This window comes from Epinephelus fuscoguttatus, linkage group LG1 (assembly GCF_011397635.1).
Source record: "Epinephelus fuscoguttatus linkage group LG1, E.fuscoguttatus.final_Chr_v1".
Lineage (NCBI taxonomy): Eukaryota > Metazoa > Chordata > Actinopteri > Perciformes > Serranidae > Epinephelus > Epinephelus fuscoguttatus.
In genome coordinates, this window is record NC_064752.1 from 36,761,466 (window position 1) to 36,780,041 (window position 18,576).

Sequence of the window (18,576 nt, forward strand, 5' to 3'; positions counted from 1 at the left end):
GTCTCATTTATCCAGTTGTATGCTCAGTACTTCCAAACACTGGCATTTTTACTGAAACCTTACCACTGAAAACTTTAGGTTACTTACGTAACCCAGTTCTCATTCATAGCATTTGTTTCAATGTCTCACTGTGGGATATGCCTCCCTCTGTATTCCTCAGAAGCATTTATCTCATTACGCCAATTCTGACTGGCTGGTGATTGCGACGTCAGTGTTAGGTGGATCCACCTACTGTTAAATAGCCTGCGCTACGACGCAGCGTTATTCAAACACTTCTTCTCACTTCAGAGCATATCTCAACCTGTAGCATAGGCTAGCTAGCTTAACTGTCCACTTTTGGAGCCATAAGCTAACAGCTCCGACGCCGGGCGCTAGCTGCCTCCAATATGCTTCACCCTCTGGTCTTCACCATAGACTGGAGTATCAACAGCCTACCCGCCACAATAAGGTTTTTATTAGTTAGCACACCAGCTAATGCTAGCGCTATCCATCTCGGCCAGGCACGCTACTTGTCCGAAACTGTGTATGCAGAAGTGTTTTAAATAGTAATGTTTTAGCAAAAATGCATGTGTTTGGTAAGTACTGAGCATATGACTGGATAGATGAGACTTGGTTTATACTGCACAAGTTGTGTGAAAGTAAGCGTGACTTCTTTTACTTATATTCACGAAGAATGTTCGCCTTTTTTGGATTCTTCGTTCATCATGGAGGGATGTGAGAAAAACACAATTTCCACATAACACGGTTAGTAATTGAGATACAAATGATAATTTTGTGGTTGAAGTATCAGAACCTCCACCGCTGCTGTCTTTTTCCATTTGCAGTATGAAGTATGCAGAAACTCAAAGCACTTTAGTTTTGAAGTAATTATCCCTATGAAGCACCAGTATATGTTTTCATTGTGTTGTGTATTATTTTATCTGTAACCCCAACTTCTGCATCATATGTCATACTTTTGCTTATTTCAACTTACTTGATGAACTCGTGCAGTATAATCCAAGTCTCATTTATCCAGTTGTATGCTCAGTACTTCCAAACACTGGCATTTTTACTGAAACCTTACCACTGAAAACTTTAGGTTACTTACGTAACCCAGTTCTCATTCATAGCATTTGTTTCAATGTCTCACTGTGGGATATGCCTCCCTCTGTATTCCTCAGAAGCATTTATCTCATTACGCCAATTCTGACTGGCTGGTGATTGCGACGTCAGTGTTAGGTGGATCCACCTACTGTTAAATAGCCTGCGCTACGACGCAGCGTTATTCAAACACTTCTTCTCACTTCAGAGCATATCTCAACCTGTAGCATAGGCTAGCTAGCTTAACTGTCCACTTTTGGAGCCATAAGCTAACAGCTCCGACGCCGGGCGCTAGCTGCCTCCAATATGCTTCACCCTCTGGTCTTCACCATAGACTGGAGTATCAACAGCCTACCCGCCACAATAAGGTTTTTATTAGTTAGCACACCAGCTAATGCTAGCGCTATCCATCTCGGCCAGGCACGCTACTTGTCCGAAACTGTGTATGCAGAAGTGTTTTAAATAGTAATGTTTTAGCAAAAATGCATGTGTTTGGTAAGTACTGAGCATATGACTGGATAGATGAGACTTGGTTTATACTGCACAAGTTGTGTGAAAGTAAGCGTGACTTCTTTTACTTATATTCACGAAGAATGTTCGCCTTTTTTGGATTCTTCGTTCATCATGGAGGGATGTGAGAAAAACACAATTTCCACATAACACGGTTAGTAATTGAGATACAAATGATAATTTTGTGGTTGAAGTATCAGAACCTCCACCGCTGCTGTCTTTTTCCATTTGCAGTATGAAGTATGCAGAAACTCAAAGCACTTTAGTTTTGAAGTAATTATCCCTATGAAGCACCAGTATATGTTTTCATTGTGTTGTGTATTATTTTATCTGTAACCCCAACTTCTGCATCATATGTCATACTTTTGCTTATTTCAACTTACTTGATGAACTGTCCCATGTCCTCACACAGTGCTTCACAGCCAGGCCACTTACACTCTCCATGGCCATAGAGAGGATGGGAGCCGGCATGCTCCTCATGACTGTAAGAGGGAGAGACACATGAAAAGAGTTAGGTAGTAAAACAGATGTTACATATTTCATATGTTGTTATGTGCATAAAATATACAGCAAATAAAAGTAAAGTTTTTCCTCATAATACGAAGCAAAGCCTTAATATGCCACACTCTCCCTCGCACACACACATGCAAAACTAACTGTAGCAGCAGAAGCATCAATACAGCCATCTGAGTCTGGTTAGCAGTCATTAGTTTGTACAGTTCACGAAGCCAAGTGCAGAGAGAGGAGGATAGAGCAGAGTGGGGTCAGTTACAGAAGCCAGGCAAATAAGGGAATTGGTCCAGCAACCTCAGAGGCACATTCTTAAGTCCATGACCTGTCTTTCTGTCCTTGGCGCATGTGTTGTGTGTGTTAGTGTTGGTGTGTGTTCTTATGTTTCAGGAGTTGACACAGAGTCGGCACAGGACCAACCAGCCATGACTGATTGGCGGCGGCTGCCGTCATGTGCTGGTTGTTCTTTTGTGGTGAGCTCATGTGTGTGTGTGCATGTGTGCTTGTGTTTTTGTGCGCAGCGCATCTGTGCATATTTATGAGCTTTTGTGTATTTGTATGTGTGGCGATGAAAGACTAGGCCAGGTTTGGTTTGGGCCCAGGGTAAAATAACTGTGTCCGTGCACATGTGTGTGTGTGTATGTGTGTGTGTGTGGCAGGTCCAGTAGCAGATGTGGTTCAGACCTGGACCTTCGCCGGCGACTGCTGTCTCCACATATATTTACATGACTGTGTGCGTGCGTGTGTGTGTGTGTGTGTGTGTGTGTGTGCACGTGTGTGTGTGGGGACTGGGATGGGGATTCTCCCAAATCAACATCAGAAGGTTGTCTAACAAAAACCATTTGTCTCGCAGATGGAAACATGTCTCTCTCCCTCTCCCCTTGCCTCTTCGCCTCTTCCTGATCATATGTGCTGGCTGAGGTTGGAGCTTGTGTGCGTGTGTGTGTGTCTGCACGTGTGTGTGTGTGTGCTGGCTGTGGTTGAGTCAACTCAGAAGCAGCTCAGACAGCAGACATGACAAACTGCTGGCAACCACATTCTCCTCCACATCAGCCATGCATTAGCTTAGCAGGCTAACACACTAGTAATGCTACCCTCTTCGACTCTACTGAAGCCAACTCTGTGGGGACACCAGCAGCACCCTGTAGCTGCAGTATGACAGTATGTGACGTATTTGATCGACTAATAGAAGCTCCTTTTTTATTGATACTCCCACCAAGACCCCCTCCAGATTTAAGTCAGAGGTCAAGGTCAGCAATGCCCCTGGAGCAAACTGTGAGTCAGTGCTAAAGGACACTGCAGTCCACCCTCCAGTAATGTGTCTTTCCGTGATGTCCACTCATGTGCATGTATGTGTGAGTGTGTATGTGCTACTCACTGGCTGCTGGGGGGTTGGCCGCCTTTGGAGTAAAGGGGGACCTGATCATCTCCGCTGTCTGCCTTGGTGAAGGAGGATATCCACTCAAACAGTCTGGCTCTTAAAGACGAAGACAAGCCCATGAGCAGCCAACAAAGCCATGGGACAACACAGCCCTCGTACTCTGTGTAGTGCGAGCACTCCTAGCACATGCATCCCCAGTATGTCAACAGGCTAACAAGGCAATCATCTCTACAGCAAACTCACATCTACAAATATAGATGACTCGAACAAATAGCTCCAGATTTCTACCAGATGGCCTGCATCCACCATCCTCTCCTCTCCTCCATACTATACTTGCATGTGGTTGACAGCATACCGGCAGAACATACTGAACCCAAAACACCTCCTATCAAATGAGCTGAGAGACGTTTACACCCTGGTGATGTGTGATATGCTGCATGTGCGTGTTTTGTGTTTACGTGCGTAGGTATGGAGGAACAGCTAAAAGCTAAAAGTTAAAAGTTCGAAAATGACATGGCAAGAGTGTGTGAGTTAGATAGACTGCAGGTCACACAGAGGACAGACGCACTATTATAGTGTGGATGTTTTAAAGGAGCTGTATGCAGCATTCAGAACATCAATATGGCAACAAACCACTGTTTGCTCTGTAAACATACAGAGGAGTGATGACGTCCTGAGGAGAGAATGAGTTCTTGCTCACTGTCTGTGCGCTGTAATCCGAGCTTCTCTGTTTATCGTTGTGGTAGATGGTCTGGTCACACGTCAGTGTTGGTGCACATGAGTCCCTCTAAGTATATTCCACTGGCTAGCTCATTGCTGCCACTTTACACTGCACTCATGCCGTTACTGCTGACATTTGGATGGTGTCATCACTGAAGCATAGAACCCACTCTCTGGTTTACCTCTGATTAACAATGTTAGCTCTGACAGCACTGTTGCCATTGTTAGCACTGTTTATTGAGTTAGCACCATTCACAGCTAGCCTCCATGTTGAGAACCATGTGCAGACTAGATTTTAAATCATAGACATGCTCTGAATGTCTCATACAGCTCCTTTAAGTATTTTTGACATAGTGAACGTAACTGTACCTGTCTCTCTTTGGGGTGTGGCTCTGTCCATTGGCCAGGCTGTGCAGTGGGATGTGAGCGCTGGCAGCTTTGGGGAAGGCTGAGGTAGAATTGGAGCTGTTGGTGCTCAAGTCCAGGCCCTCGGCCTGTTTCAGGGCCTCCTCACTGCTCGGCACCCCCGACACCTCCTTCCACAGCTGTTGGAGGTCTGACGGACACATTGCTGCAGAGAAGGAATGCAATGTTATCCTTGGCAGCCTAACTTCGTTGATTAGTTTCACATGTTCAGTGTGAATATGATTATAGGATATTAAAGTTAAAGATATACTGTGCAGGATTTTCCTGAAAAACAAAGTATATGGTCGTATAAAAGTAATCCCTCTCAATGAGCTCCCTTATGACCCACTAGAAGTGTGAGGCTGTGTATTAATCTCCAGAGACTCTGCCCTCTACCTGTGTTTTCTTATTTTCTTCTTGTTTTGCTGTATCCTGGATGTTCCTGGGCCTGTAGCACCCAGCCAATAGCAGTGCACAGGTGAGGTCGAGACTTTCTAAAAAGGTAGTGACCAGACGTGGTACTGTGAGCAGCACACATCCACAAAGAAGCTAGGAAAATCGCAGACCCAGAGCCGAAAAAACGCAAATATAGCAGGGCGAACACAAGGCAGAAGAAGCTTGTTCCAAATAAGAGTGAATCCAGGGTTGGCTTTCACTTTTTCTGGCGAGCACTGAAAAAGATGATGGGGATAAAGAGTGATGTAAAGGTAGCTTTTTTTTCCTGTTGGACAGGTAGGTGCCAGTAGTTAGCTTAATTAGCTTGCTAAAGTATCGTCTTTTCCATGCAACAAATGCAACGTGCCTACAACAGTAGCTTGTAGTGTACATACTAGAGTTGTTGTGATACTACTATCGGCATTGCCTTGGATTCGGCCTACAATGCTGGATCGGGTATCGGCAGGCATGCAAGTCCATGCACCCATCGGACACAACCGCATATTAACACACAGATAAGCCAGCAGCTTTTCTGCCACTCTAAAATGGTAGTCTACAAAGCAAGTTACTCTGTTAAGCCACTACTGTTTTAGAGCTGATTTCTGATTTTGTATAACATTAGCAAAATGCCAGCAATTTGCTAATTTCTATGGCATTCAATCTCTGTATGTATATGTTCATGTTTTAGTTTAGCCAAGCCATGCCATTGAACAACAGCAATCATTTCACACCCATACAGCGTTAGTAGCATGCAGGTTTCAGGTTCAGATATCAGAATCAGTATTCCAAAGAAAAAACTGGTATTGTAACATCTCTAGTATGTACAAGCAGTGTAGGGAGGAGGGACCCAGTTTGAATGTTGTGATTACAAACGGACCAACAAATCCTGCACAGTATACCCTTAATTTAAGCTCATTCAAACAAAGCTAAGAAGAAATGTGGTTAACAATAAATCAGATGAGACAAAATATCAACAGAATCAGCCACAAACAGACACACTGTAAATAAACTGATGTCACAGAGAGCTGCGGCAAACTATTCTAATCCACATAAAACACACATGCAACTATTACAGCCCCCTGAGAGTGGTTAAGAGAGGAAAATAGGCCAAACTAAAACAGAGCAAAAGTTAATTTTTGCATGTTTTTGTTATCTTTCCAGATATCCACTATTCCCCAACTCTTTCCTAATCTCTGCTGGCAATTGCTACCGTCCACCAGCACCACTGCTCCTGTCACGACCACTACTTGTCTGAGCAGGGTGGGTGCACACTTCGAGTTCTTTCTAGTCGCAGCTTTGTTATTTCTGCTCCAATTTCACAGTGAGAGAGACGCCTAAAATGCCACAGCCTACTCCGATGGATCTTACCATGCTCGTACGCACGCACGCAGCCCCACACACACATCTGCGCATACACATACACACATACACAGATCTCGCAGCAATCCAAATATTATGTCTGCTTTGTCTGCATTCTTCTGTGGTCCCGCCAAAACAAAAGTTCTCACTCTGGAGGAATGAGGCGGTGTGTGCACAGATTTCTGTACGTCTGTGTGTGTGTTATCCAAGAAACCCGACAAATCTGTGGACACGCCCAGAGAGTGAAAGTGTAAAGTAGTTAAGGGATTGTTAGATAAACTGTTTCCTCTTCTGACTTATCAGACTGGCTCATACCACATCCATTAAATTATAAATAAGAAAGACAAATGCAACTTTAGAGAATGAAACAGATTTTGGATTTTGGTGAAAGTCAACAGTTTACTGATGTGTGAAAAGCAAGCAAAGACAAACTGTAAACAGGCTGAGAGCAGAACAGATTTCTAAACAAAAAAAAAATCTTGATTTTGTGTGCTTTCAGGTGAAAAAAGCAGCTAGTGTTGACACATACAAATTATTTGCTTGGATAAGAGTGCTTTTGTTGCTAACCGTTGTAACGTACACACCCACATCTGGCTGCGAGGGTCGTATTTCTTTCACATTGATGTCTGTAGACGTGAGACAGGCTAGGAAGTAGCTTTAAGTTACTCAGAAGGTGGGGTCTAACAGGATAAAGTCAAAACTAATGGATTTTTTTTGTATGAGAGTGAAAAAACTGCTGAAACACTCTCACAATGCTTCGTCTGTGCTTAGAAAAACTGTTTGATTCTCATTCAGATACGTTTAATCCTCTCTGTTTTATTTTTTGCCACAAACTTTGCAGTGATGAGATATCTACGAGGTGCCATTACTGCAGTAAGAGAAATAAACAAAAACCACAGCAGCAGGACCCCCCCTCATGTCACCCCCCCCCACCCCCCCACAACCATCACCACCAACTACCCACCGGACACAACAGCCCTTTGAGGCGTGGCAGTAGTGTGTGCACTTGTGTGTGTAAGTGCGAGTGTTTATGCATGTGTGTTTGTGTGTTTGTGTGGCATGGCTGGTCAGAGGAATGCTCTGGCTCACGCCTGGCTGAGCCGTCACAATGGACCGGCTCTTTCACACTGCAGGGAAATTCCACTCTGATACGGAGGGAGAGAGGGAGAAAGAGAAGGAGATGCCAAAGCCGAATCTTTGCAGCTATCTAAAAAGTAACACTCCTATCCTTTTCGTTCGTTTTCAATTTGAATATAACTATTTTTTTCACCCTCTGTAAACTGGATATTCCATGTACCCTTCATTAGACACACACACACACACACCCTGCCCCTGAGCACTTAAACAAACACATGCACTAATCACACTGAAGTTTCTCCTCAATTCTTGGGTGCTGTGTGAAGCTTATTTGAAATGAACTTTTTAGAAATTAAGTTGATTAGCTTGAATAGTTTTTGTCAGATTCAGATTACAGAGTGACTATGAGAGTGTGTGTGCATGAGAGAAGGAGAGAGATCAGACACACGGAGGGAAGGAAACTGCTCTGTTTGGTCAACTCAGTCAGCGCTTTAGCAATGTTACGGCCACTTTAGAGCCCCTAAAGCATTTTCTTTGCGTGAGGCAGTGTGTGTGTGCGTATTAGACATTACTGTGTACAGACAAAAGTGGACGAAGACACACACATATACACACACACTCGTGAAGGGCGGGCCAGTCAACAGTCAACATTTATCGCTCTAAAGCCACGCTGACAAAATGAAGGACTGTGAGAGACGTTACATAGGAACAAAAAAAATCCAGTGGGCACAGCAATAGCAAAACGATGATGTTCTTGTGTCTGGCTAATCTCAAGTACACACACACACACACTCCTGCAAGCACATGCACACACCTCCAAGCAGGGGGCTTAGTGGCATATTTTACCTATTATCCAAATGAGTACCTTCCACAAACCCACCAATCAGGTTCCCTTTTATCTTTTATAGGCTGATTAACTTAACAGGCATCACATGCGGCACTGGGTACAGGCCTGTATGTGTGTGTGCTCAGCTACGACCATGTCTGTATGCATGTTTGTTAAGGATGTGTCTGTGCCACTGAGTGTATATGGATGCATATGTATATGTGTGTGTGTGTGTGTGTGTGTGTGTGTGTGTGTGTGTGTGTGTGTGTGTGCGCATACCTTGCTGCAGAGACTGCATGGCAGCGGTGGGCTGCAGTGGGACCAGGCCTTGTCTCTGGAGGTTAAGGATGTGCTGCTGCTGAAGCTGCTGCATCTGGATCAGCTGCTGCTGGAAGGCCAACTGCTTACTGCCTAACTGCTGAGGGACAGAGGACAGAAGAACAGACGGTAGGAGTTAAGTTACATATTACTTCCATGCACATCCAGTTATTTTCCCACTTTAAAAAAAAAACATTAACACCAATAACTAATATTTATAAAATGCAGCACCCAGTAGTCCTTGTTCAAAATGCTGAAGTATGTACTAATAAGCTCTCTTCTCATTTTGGCACACACAAAAAAGTCAAACCATGTAAACTAAACTAATGTAGGTCTGCAGGAATCTTCTTGCAACCACAACAAACTCTGAAAACAATCAAATTTTGTAAAAGTGTCACATTTTTCAATGGTAGTTTTGAACAAAATGCCAGATTTTAACAACAGTTGCCCTTTGGTTTTTTTAATTTTATATCTACAAAGAAGCCCCTCCCTGTTCTGTTATTATGATCTGAATGATCTGCTTGTCCCATTACATTATTCAGTCTCAACAAATTCAAGTAAAAAGTCACTAACACCATAAAAATAAATAGTCCTGTATTAAAATGAAGAAAATCCTGATGCTGTGAGGACCCTGAGGATGAAGAGAAGGAGGTAAGGGAACGAGGGAGCTTGAAGGGAGAGTGGGAGAGACTACGTGGCGCGTGGCGATAGTGTCGGTGTGTGTTGTGGTGATAAATGTCCCCTTTCCTGCCCTCCCAGTCTGAGGCAAACCTGGCCTGCGCTGCGCTTTTTGAAGTCCCCTCCGACCAACCCCCCAGAGAGATGGACTTTATCTCTCACAGATAACTAGTGGAGAGGAAAAATAAATAAATACAACTTGAGGAACTGTGCATTGTGTGTGTGTGTGTGTGTGTGAGAGAGAGAGAGAGAGTGGCAGGCTGGAACTCTTTGAACAGAGAGGATCTCACAGGAAGGGCAGATAGGTCACATCCTTTCAGACTTGGTGCCTGGGGAGAAGAAGTGTGATGGCAGTGTGTTTGTGTGTGGGAGGGGGCGTAGAGGAGAAAGCACAACAACTATGCTTTACAGAAGAGAAACAGAGGAGGGGAAAACACCTTTTTACCATACAATGCTTCAATAGAGTTTAGTTACAGGTTGCAAGTTCTCAGGCTAATTGAAAATATTTTAGTATTTGTACTATATTATTTGCTTTTTTGACAGCTAGTATAGTAGGACAGGTACAACATTCAAATATATTTACATATCACCAGATTTTACTGTAACTATAACTCACAAATCAAGAAGCTGTGAGACAAAAATAAAGACAAAGGCAAAACAAAACAACAAAAAGAGACAAAAAAAGAGAAGACTGTTGTTATATAGTGGAGATGTACAAGTTATAGATCCACCAGCGTACTAAAAGGCCCAGTGTGTAGGATTTAGGGGGATAAATTAGCATATATGGAATATAATATAATAAGTATGTCTTCTTTAGTGTATAATCACCTGAAAATAAGAGTTGTTGTGTTTTTGTTACCTTTAAATGAGCCATTTATATCTACATAGGAAGCGGGTCATGTCCACAGAGATCTCCATGTTGTACCTCCATGTTTCTACAGTAGCCCATAATGGACAAACCAAACACTGGCTCTAGATAGGGCCAATCCCAGCCCCTCCGCAACGAGAAACTGCTTTATTTCGTGTTTTTGCTGGTTTCAATCACCTGGTCCATCTGTTTTGGAGAAGAAGAGACCTCTGCTGATAACTGTTCCTTTAACAGAACAGTTAGGAAAGACAGATAATACATGAAGTGAACAGGCCAGAGATTTGATTCTTAGGCCCAATCCCATTTCTACCCCTTATATCTTCCACTTATTTGAGTTTGAGTATTGAGTGCCCTCGTTTGTGAGATAACCCTTGATGAGGGAAGTGAGAAGTATTAGGGTAGAGATCTGAGAAAGGAGACACCACTTCATGCAAATTGGCGTGGCTGACGTGCAGGCATACGTCACGCATAGTAGCGACGCAAGATACCGCTAGTCATTCAGTTTTGAAAATGCCAGCTCCAGCGCTTGTGTTGTGGCATGTGCTATGTTTACTCTTCTCCGTCTGATGAATCAACGGAGAAGAAATGCTGAAAACAGGAGGTGCCTACGACGTCTTCTAGTTCTGATCGATTTTGTTCTGGTAAGTCGATTTGTTTAAATATTTTGACGCTGTGTTCAAGCGAGTTGCTGATGAGTTTACGTTAGTCCAACTATCTGTTGTTTATATAGCCTACATTCCGATCGTACAGTCACAAATTGTTTTCCAAAACTTGCCGAAGTTGCTGACTTTGCAAGGTGTTCTGGGAAATTTCATCTTCCACCTCACTGTAAGTGTGGGTTGGGGCTCCCTTGGAATCCTGGGCGGATTTTAAGTGTTGGAAACCACTTCCACTACCTCAACTCTGTTTTGGGACACCACTAGCCTAAACATGAACGTGCACAACCAAGTGCAAGTGGGTATTTCTAGGAGAAGTGTGGGTATTGGGACAGTCCCTTAGTCTGGTGGATTGGTTGACAGGTTATTGAAATACTCAATAAATGGTCTCTAGAGCTTAAAGAAAACAACAGTGGCTCTCCTTTGAGAGAATTTTACTTTTTCTCCAAGCTTAAAAAAACCATCACATCATTCAACCAGATTGAAAAGGAGGACAGTAATAGCCTTCTTCTTGCTAAGAGTGTTGTAAAGGCAATTATATCTCCATCGGGCTCACAAAGGCAATTCTGAGGATTCTAAGAAACGAGGAGTAATGCGACAATAAGCGAGAAGTGGTGAAAATTCTAGGAATCTCTACTCAGGGCGCCCAGAATTTTTAGGCCTTTGTACACAGAGAACCCACAACACTGTTGCGACAGTGACCCTCCATTACGTCGGCTTTGCTTTTTTCACACAGACCCAAATAATTTGTTAAAAATTGTGTACTCCTTTAGTAAGTGCAAACTGAGTACTACACAAGGGGTGTTCAGAACACAGACAAAATCTGCCATGCTTACATAATTAAGACCTTTGAAGGAAACTGCCAAATTCCCATTTGTTGCAATAAACGGTCTATCATGATCAGAATGTCCTGACTGAACAGTTTCCTACCATCTTCCTCTTTTTTCTCTCACTCCCCTCCCCGCCCCTCCTTTTCTACTTGTCTGTCCATTTTATTTCTTCCACTCCCCCCTCTGTCTCTCATTCCCTCCTGAGATATGGCTATGGTTCTTTAAAACACACATTGTGTGTGTGTGTGTGTGTGTGTGTGTGTGTGTGTGTGTGTGTGTGTGTGCCTGTGTTCTGTTTACATTAGCTGTGGCTGAGTGGCCAAAGCTAGCGCAGTAACAGGCTGTCAATGTGATTTATGAGCACATCACACACTGTCTGAGCCTGCCAGTCACACAGACGCACACACACATACATATAGAAGGACACTCACAGACAGACACGTGCGCACACACACACACACACACACACACTGTAGATGGACACTCGCAGACAGACACACACAGGCACACATCTCTAGCGATGGTCAGAGCCACTTCATTAAGCTGACTCCTGACCAGTCCCAAATGCACCGGCGACACACACAAACATCAACTCTACACACACATACATACTCCTTCTTTCAATGCATCACTTCCACGCAGACAAGAAAGTGAAGAGGAATTGCAAGAAAAGGAGGGAAAAGGGCAAAAAGTCACAGCCACTCGAGCACAAACACTCCAAAAGGCAAAGGAGAGATTTTCTGTTTCATTCTCCCTCTGTCCTCCACTGTTGTCTTTGTCTCTACCTCTTCTCTTGTTTTGTGGGTGTGTTAAAGGCATGCTGAAATCTCAAATCATCTTCCACACTTGATCCGCCTAACACTACTCTGACCAGGAGCAGTTTATAGGGTAAGAGTTCTTGGCTGATTGCGGGTTATCCGGCACAATGGGACAGGTTTACAAAAACTCCAAGCTGTACGTAAATGAAACACACCTCCTGCCTCAATATCTGACAGCACCTGCTCGACCAGGAGAGAAACAGGAGTCCACTAAAAAGGCATTTTTGTTTTGATTGACGTCTCGCGGCAACTGAAAAACACTGACTGCTGGAAATGGCCTTAGTCATATCAGCTGTATGCAGCTCTGCGGGGAGGCATATTCCCTCAAGTGTATGTGTTTGTGCGGTGAACCGTCACACATCAAAGCCTCTCCCTCTCTGCGTGTATGTGTAGCCGTGTGACCGGTGTTTGCACTTGTCTAGTTGTTACAGGACAACAAACCTGAAAACTGGGACAGCGGCAGAGAGGAGGGAGAAAAAGGGAAAGCGATTCAGACACCCTCTCAACATGCGAGTCAACCACAACTGGTTTGCTTTGGTCACGGTCGAGTTGGTTGACCGCTGTCGGCGAGGAGTTTGTGGGGCGGGGTGTGTGGGTGTGTGTGGGGGGAGGTCTGCCCACTGGGAGAGGAGGGGATGAGGAAGAGGAGGAGAAATCTAGGATGTGTCTCCTCATGCGTTTATCAGAAAAGTCTCATGAGGCCCCTCTCCCTAAGTCTGTCTTCTGCGCGTTCCTCTGTGTGCTCTGTAATTCTGGTGAATGAGCATTCATGGAACTGTTAAACACATGCACAAACAGGCACACACACACTCCCGTACACGCAGGTTATGACAGTAATCTTGTCTCATCGATTGAGATCCTCTTTTTTTGATCCTAGTTGATCCTCTGATAGCCTACTGCACCACAGCTGTGGTTAAACCTGGTACAGGGTGTGTGTGTTAATGCAAATTTGTGTGTGTGTGAGGGAGAAAAGAGAGCAAGGGAGGCTCCTAATGTTGGCGGGGTTAATTGACAATTAAAAGAGTGGCAGACCCCTCCTACAGAGAGATTTCACCTCGGGCTTAGAGCTGAAGGCATGCAAATGAATACTTTGGCAGGGTAGCGTATGGCTTAGCGCAGCGCTCCTTCACTGGCTCGACACGGCACGCCAGTAGAAGAAATGAAAATCCATATTTACTAATCCCTGTATTGAGACAAGCTTGTACACACAACAATAAACCAGATAAAAGGAGGATGAGAGGAGAGAAGGGAAAATAGAGCTAACATATTGTATATATAAATCCTATACATTAAATCCTCCATGTGATTTTTTCCCTTCTGCTGACTCCCATGTCAACCGCTTTTACTGCGTTTAAGGGTACTCGTGTACTTCAGAGTGTACTTGAGCTGAGTGAGTGTGTACTTGGTGAAGTTCACCTCTTTTGCCGCCTGCTTCCCGGCCTGCTGCTGCTGCTGTTGCTGCTGCTGTTGCTGCTGCTGCTGCTGCTGCTGCTGAGTCAGAAGCTGGAGATGCAACTGCTCCTGCTGCTTCTTGTAGTACTCCTGTAACTAGAGACAGGCACAGAAAGGGGGAGGCAAGGGGATGGAGAAATATGAGGCGAGTGAGTCACAACACACTTTGTATCAACCTCAACAATGCCGCAGTCGTCCAACAGTGAGACGCCCCGACTATAGTCAGACACCGTAACTTGAATGGGAGTCTGAAGGAATGCAGTTGCTTTCTACTTCTCTCGGTGAAGGCTGCGGCTTATTGTTGTGGCGGTGTGTGTGGTTTATTGAGAAACCACACACAACAAGCAAACGCAGACCTGTCAAAGACGACCACTGGAGAATATCATTGAGCTATTAGACTGTGTCAAGTTGTGTTGTAAGGTGATTGTGTGTGTCAGAGCTACTGTATATATATAATGCTGAAACCTCCTTGGATTATTCACATAGAGTCCATATGCTGTATATGTAATGGATATGATATGACAGAAATACACCTGCACGCACGCACTGCATCGTGGCATTGCAAAGGAGAAGCTAACATAATTGGAGAATATAGAAAAAGATAAATGTGAGGATTGGAAAATGAGTCCTGGTGCATACACACACACACACACACACACACACACACACACACACACACTTGCACAGTCTGCATGACTGAACAAGACCGTTCTTAGCCTACAGGGAAAAATACATATGGATATTTTCTTCTGTGAAATACTTGAGGCTCTTACTGTATTTACTGTACTGCTGTCATAAAACACCTGCTAGTCTAATTCATGGAAACACACACACACACACACACACACACACACACACACACACACACATTTATTAATGATTCACACATACTCATACAAACACACACACAGAGTCTCCTCTGACTGGCCACAGCTTGTCTGTTTGTTTGACTTACTAATCACTAATTTACTCAGGAAGCTCCATTAAGATTCTAATCTTGCTGAGAGGAGAGCAAGGCGGACAGGGAGAAAAAAACCTCACACTGACCACAGTGTGTGTTTGTGTGTGTGTGAGAGGGGGGGGCCTATCCTCTTGAGAACAGCCTCTACATGTGTCCGTCTGCAGTTTGTCTTTGTTTCATGGTGCGTCAAATGTTCAAAGAGGCTTTTCAGCAGAGAATGACTTCACAGCGCAGCAGTTGTTTCGGTCTCTCATCCGTCTGACCCTACAGTGAGCGCACTACACACCACTGCCCATCCTCACCACACACACACACCCTGTGTAACGTGATGGTCCTGCTCTTTCTGTGTTTTACATTTCCACTTTCAATCTTATCCCAGCCATTGCTTCAATTTCGCATAATTTACTGTGCTTTTGTAGGATGAAGTTCCCTCATCTCTCGTCCTTAATTTATTTTAAACGCAGGACTCATTCCTTCTTGCTGCTCCTTCTTTTCCATCTGTCTCTCCTCTCTTTTATCGCTCCTTAGGCCGAGTTAATCTCTCTTTTCCGCGTCACTAGCCCCGATCGCCTCCTCATCACACAGACAAATGCATACGCAAGCACACACACGTCGTCCACACACACACACACACACTTGGCTGGAGAGTGGTGAGTTGAGGGAATAATTAAGTGATAATTAAGGTCTTTTTAATGATTTGATTCAGTGGCTCTGTGCATTAAGAGTATGTGTAAGTGAGGCACTCACCTCTCCAGCCTATTACCATGACCTTGACTTTAGTGAACACACTCAGAAAGAAAGGCAGAGCAGCTGTAGCATAAGTAAAGGTTAGAGGAAACTTAAAGGTTAAAACACACACATGCAGACACACATGCAAGTGCACAAATGAATGCCCGCACAAACACACAACTGCAGCAGTGGGCCGTAAACCTTACTTACACACTCTTACACAATGCTGTATTGCCATGGGGATATGAAATTTAATGCTTCAGTGAGTGATATGTTGGTTGATTGTTTCGTGTGTGCGCGTATGTGTGTGTGTGTGTGTATGTGTAAAAGTGCCTGATTTGCAGATATACACTAAGAGCAAGTCCATACTGTGGTTAATTAAGTGGGAGAGCAATGTTAAACTCAGTGGTTTTAATAGTGGGAGTATAATGTGTATGTGTGCATGTGTGTGTGTGTGTGTGTGTGTGTGTGTGTGTGCATTATCAACCCCCTTTTCCCCCCATCTCCTTTTTCCTCGTTAGAGAAAAAAAGAGCTGGTGAAGAGGTTCTTAGCCATCTGCATGTCTGTTTCCAGAAAGCCAGCGCATTTCACATTTCCATTATGATACATGTTGTCAGATCTTCCCACTGCAATTTATACTTGCCTAAAGCTACCGCTCCTTATTAAATCTACTGTCTGCTCCGGCCTTGCCTGGAGTTTGTATGTATGTATTTTCTCGGCATCCCCTACGCCGTAATTACTTCTCTGTCCCTGCTCTGTTAATAGTCCTCTTCACAGCCTTTTACAAGGTTGCGTGTGTAGGTAGGAGGTCACAGGTTGGCGCGGCTCAGTATTTGACAGATCTGTTGCAGATGAAGAGTGTTTATTGGTTTGTGTCGACATGACAACCCCTCTCTCACCTGCCGGGCATCAACACACACTCCTGAATCACTATGATTCACTGGGTGATGCTGAAAAGCGCACATGTGTGTGTATGTGTGTGTGTATGTGTGCCTGCAGGAGCATGCACATTTTCCTAGCAATAATGCTAAAGAGGAGGTACTCGAAAATGACAATGTGTGTATAAGTGGATATGTGGATGTGTATTTATCTTCAAAGATCTCCGAGCATTGAATAAGATACAATCACGCCCAGTATGTGTCAGCGCCTACTAAAACAGACACATCCAAACATGTCGGCCTGGGACCGGGTCCAACAAGAGTGTGTGTGTGTGTGTGTGTGTGTGTGTGTGTGTGTGTGTGTGTTGTCTTACCTGCTGTAGCATTAGAGCCTGCTGTTGCTGCAGTAGGGCCTGGAGCTGAGGGGGAGACAGGATCTGTTGCATCTGCTGAGGAGTGATCATCTGCGGACTCATCATAGCCATGGACACAGGCACCTGAAGGCAACACAGCACACAGAAATGTGTTAGATTACTCACACTAGCTTGCAAAAGTAGGACAACTCAATCAATGGGTTAAGCTTTGTGTGAGAAGACCTAGCCGGCACAGCGAGCTTTAAGCATGACTGTGCCTGCAACTGAATGCTCAACTCAAAACAAACAGTGTGAATGGCGGCTGTACAGTATGCTGGTATGGACAGGTTAAGTTAGAGAGGTGTGTTGTCTCTTATTCTCCGTTGTCAGTCACCGCTAAGAAGAGCTGGCAACATCAGACAAAGATAAATAGACATCACAGCACACACGTATTGTTGACACTTTCCTCCACAAGGATGGAATTGTGGTGGGGGAAAAAAAACAACAAAAAGTGGCAATTTCTGCCAGCAGATAAAAGGACAGATATGCAATCTCCCTATAAAATATAAAATCTTATCTGCTTTTATAAACACGTGATTAGGACTGCCTCCGATTCTCTTTTCCACACAGTCAAGCCTGGCTAAGAAGAAAGGAACAACAAAGTGGCTATCTGATGAGATGTCTATCTCATCAGATAGAGCTGCAGGCAGGCAAAGACGGAGAGAGAGAGACAGATAGAGTGAGAGGACTGAGAGAGGAATGTGGTGATTCTCGCAGATGTGTTGTGCAAGCACTCTTAATGCACATGCATTGTACACAGAGACGGGCAGAGATGCTAATCTGATGACAAACACCGCAAAACTGGAGACAAACTAAGCGCTTAAATCAGAAACTGAGACGCTCACACGCATGCATAAATGCAGACAATCCTGCTGACAAAGTGCTTTTGTATTTATTAACCGAATTAAGGCCTGAGAAAACAATAAAGGGGATAAAGAGACAGAGCAGTTCAGACACTGAGAGATATTTAGGGGGACTAAGATCGGGACCGAGAGCTGATATTAACTCTGTGTTTACAGGCTGAGTCTTCCCTCCCTCCCTATACATCAATAAACTATACAGCCTTTTCAATACAAATAATCCTGCCTGTTAAGTGGGGATGGCTGTTTTACTGAGGAATACAGGGATGAGTTATCACCTTTGAAATTGCCCATTTATCCATATTCACGCTGTGGTGAAATATCAATCTCTCTCATGGTCAAACTGTGTGTGGGCTTGTGTGTGTGTGTGTGGGCATGCACAAGTGCCAGTGTGTGCGGAGCCTCTCTCCAGAGCAGTCTATCTACTCACCACCTGAGGGGATGGCAGGTAGGGAGGGTGATGGGAGAGGGAATTGTGCAGTAGAGAGCACCAGAGGAGACGAGCTGTCACTGGTAAATTAAATCTGTAAAGAGCTGATTTGACTTTGTAAACAAGATTGGCCATAAATACTAACACCCTCTTTCCCACCTGGCCTCGGTCTCCCCCCCCCTCCCCTTCTCCTAACCTCCCTCCTTCCATCCCTCTCTGTCTCTTTTTCTCTCTGTGTGTCTGTCAGCGGCCCCACACTCTGCCTTTATCAAAGCAGGCTCCCCTAACTAAACACACTCCCTGCCACATGTATCGGCAACGGGATGGAGAATAGGGTATGTAGATGAATGGGTTGTAGCGCAGGAGTGTGTGCTTTTTGAG

General features: G+C 44.4%; 1 protein-coding gene across 6 annotated transcripts in view; it reads right to left on the reverse strand.

The window, feature by feature from the left end:
- The window catches only part of foxp4 (forkhead box P4), a 257,342-nt gene that overhangs the window by 16,524 nt on the left and 222,242 nt on the right, over positions 1 to 18,576 (reverse strand). For 4 of the 6 annotated variants that reach the window (XM_049580580.1, XM_049580589.1, XM_049580615.1 and 1 more), the window contains 6 exons: positions 16,867 to 16,989; positions 13,888 to 14,019; positions 8,583 to 8,721; positions 4,571 to 4,772; positions 3,479 to 3,577; positions 1,974 to 2,072 (listed from right to left, as the gene is read on the reverse strand). In XM_049580580.1, coding sequence (XP_049436537.1) covers positions 1,974 to 2,072; positions 3,479 to 3,577; positions 4,571 to 4,772; positions 8,583 to 8,721; positions 13,888 to 14,019; positions 16,867 to 16,989 — 794 coding nt within the window. The remainder of the gene's footprint in view (positions 1 to 1,973; positions 2,073 to 3,478; positions 3,578 to 4,570; positions 4,773 to 8,582; positions 8,722 to 13,887; positions 14,020 to 16,866; positions 16,990 to 18,576) is intronic. The other 2 variants (XM_049580598.1, XM_049580606.1) reach the window with 2 other exon arrangements.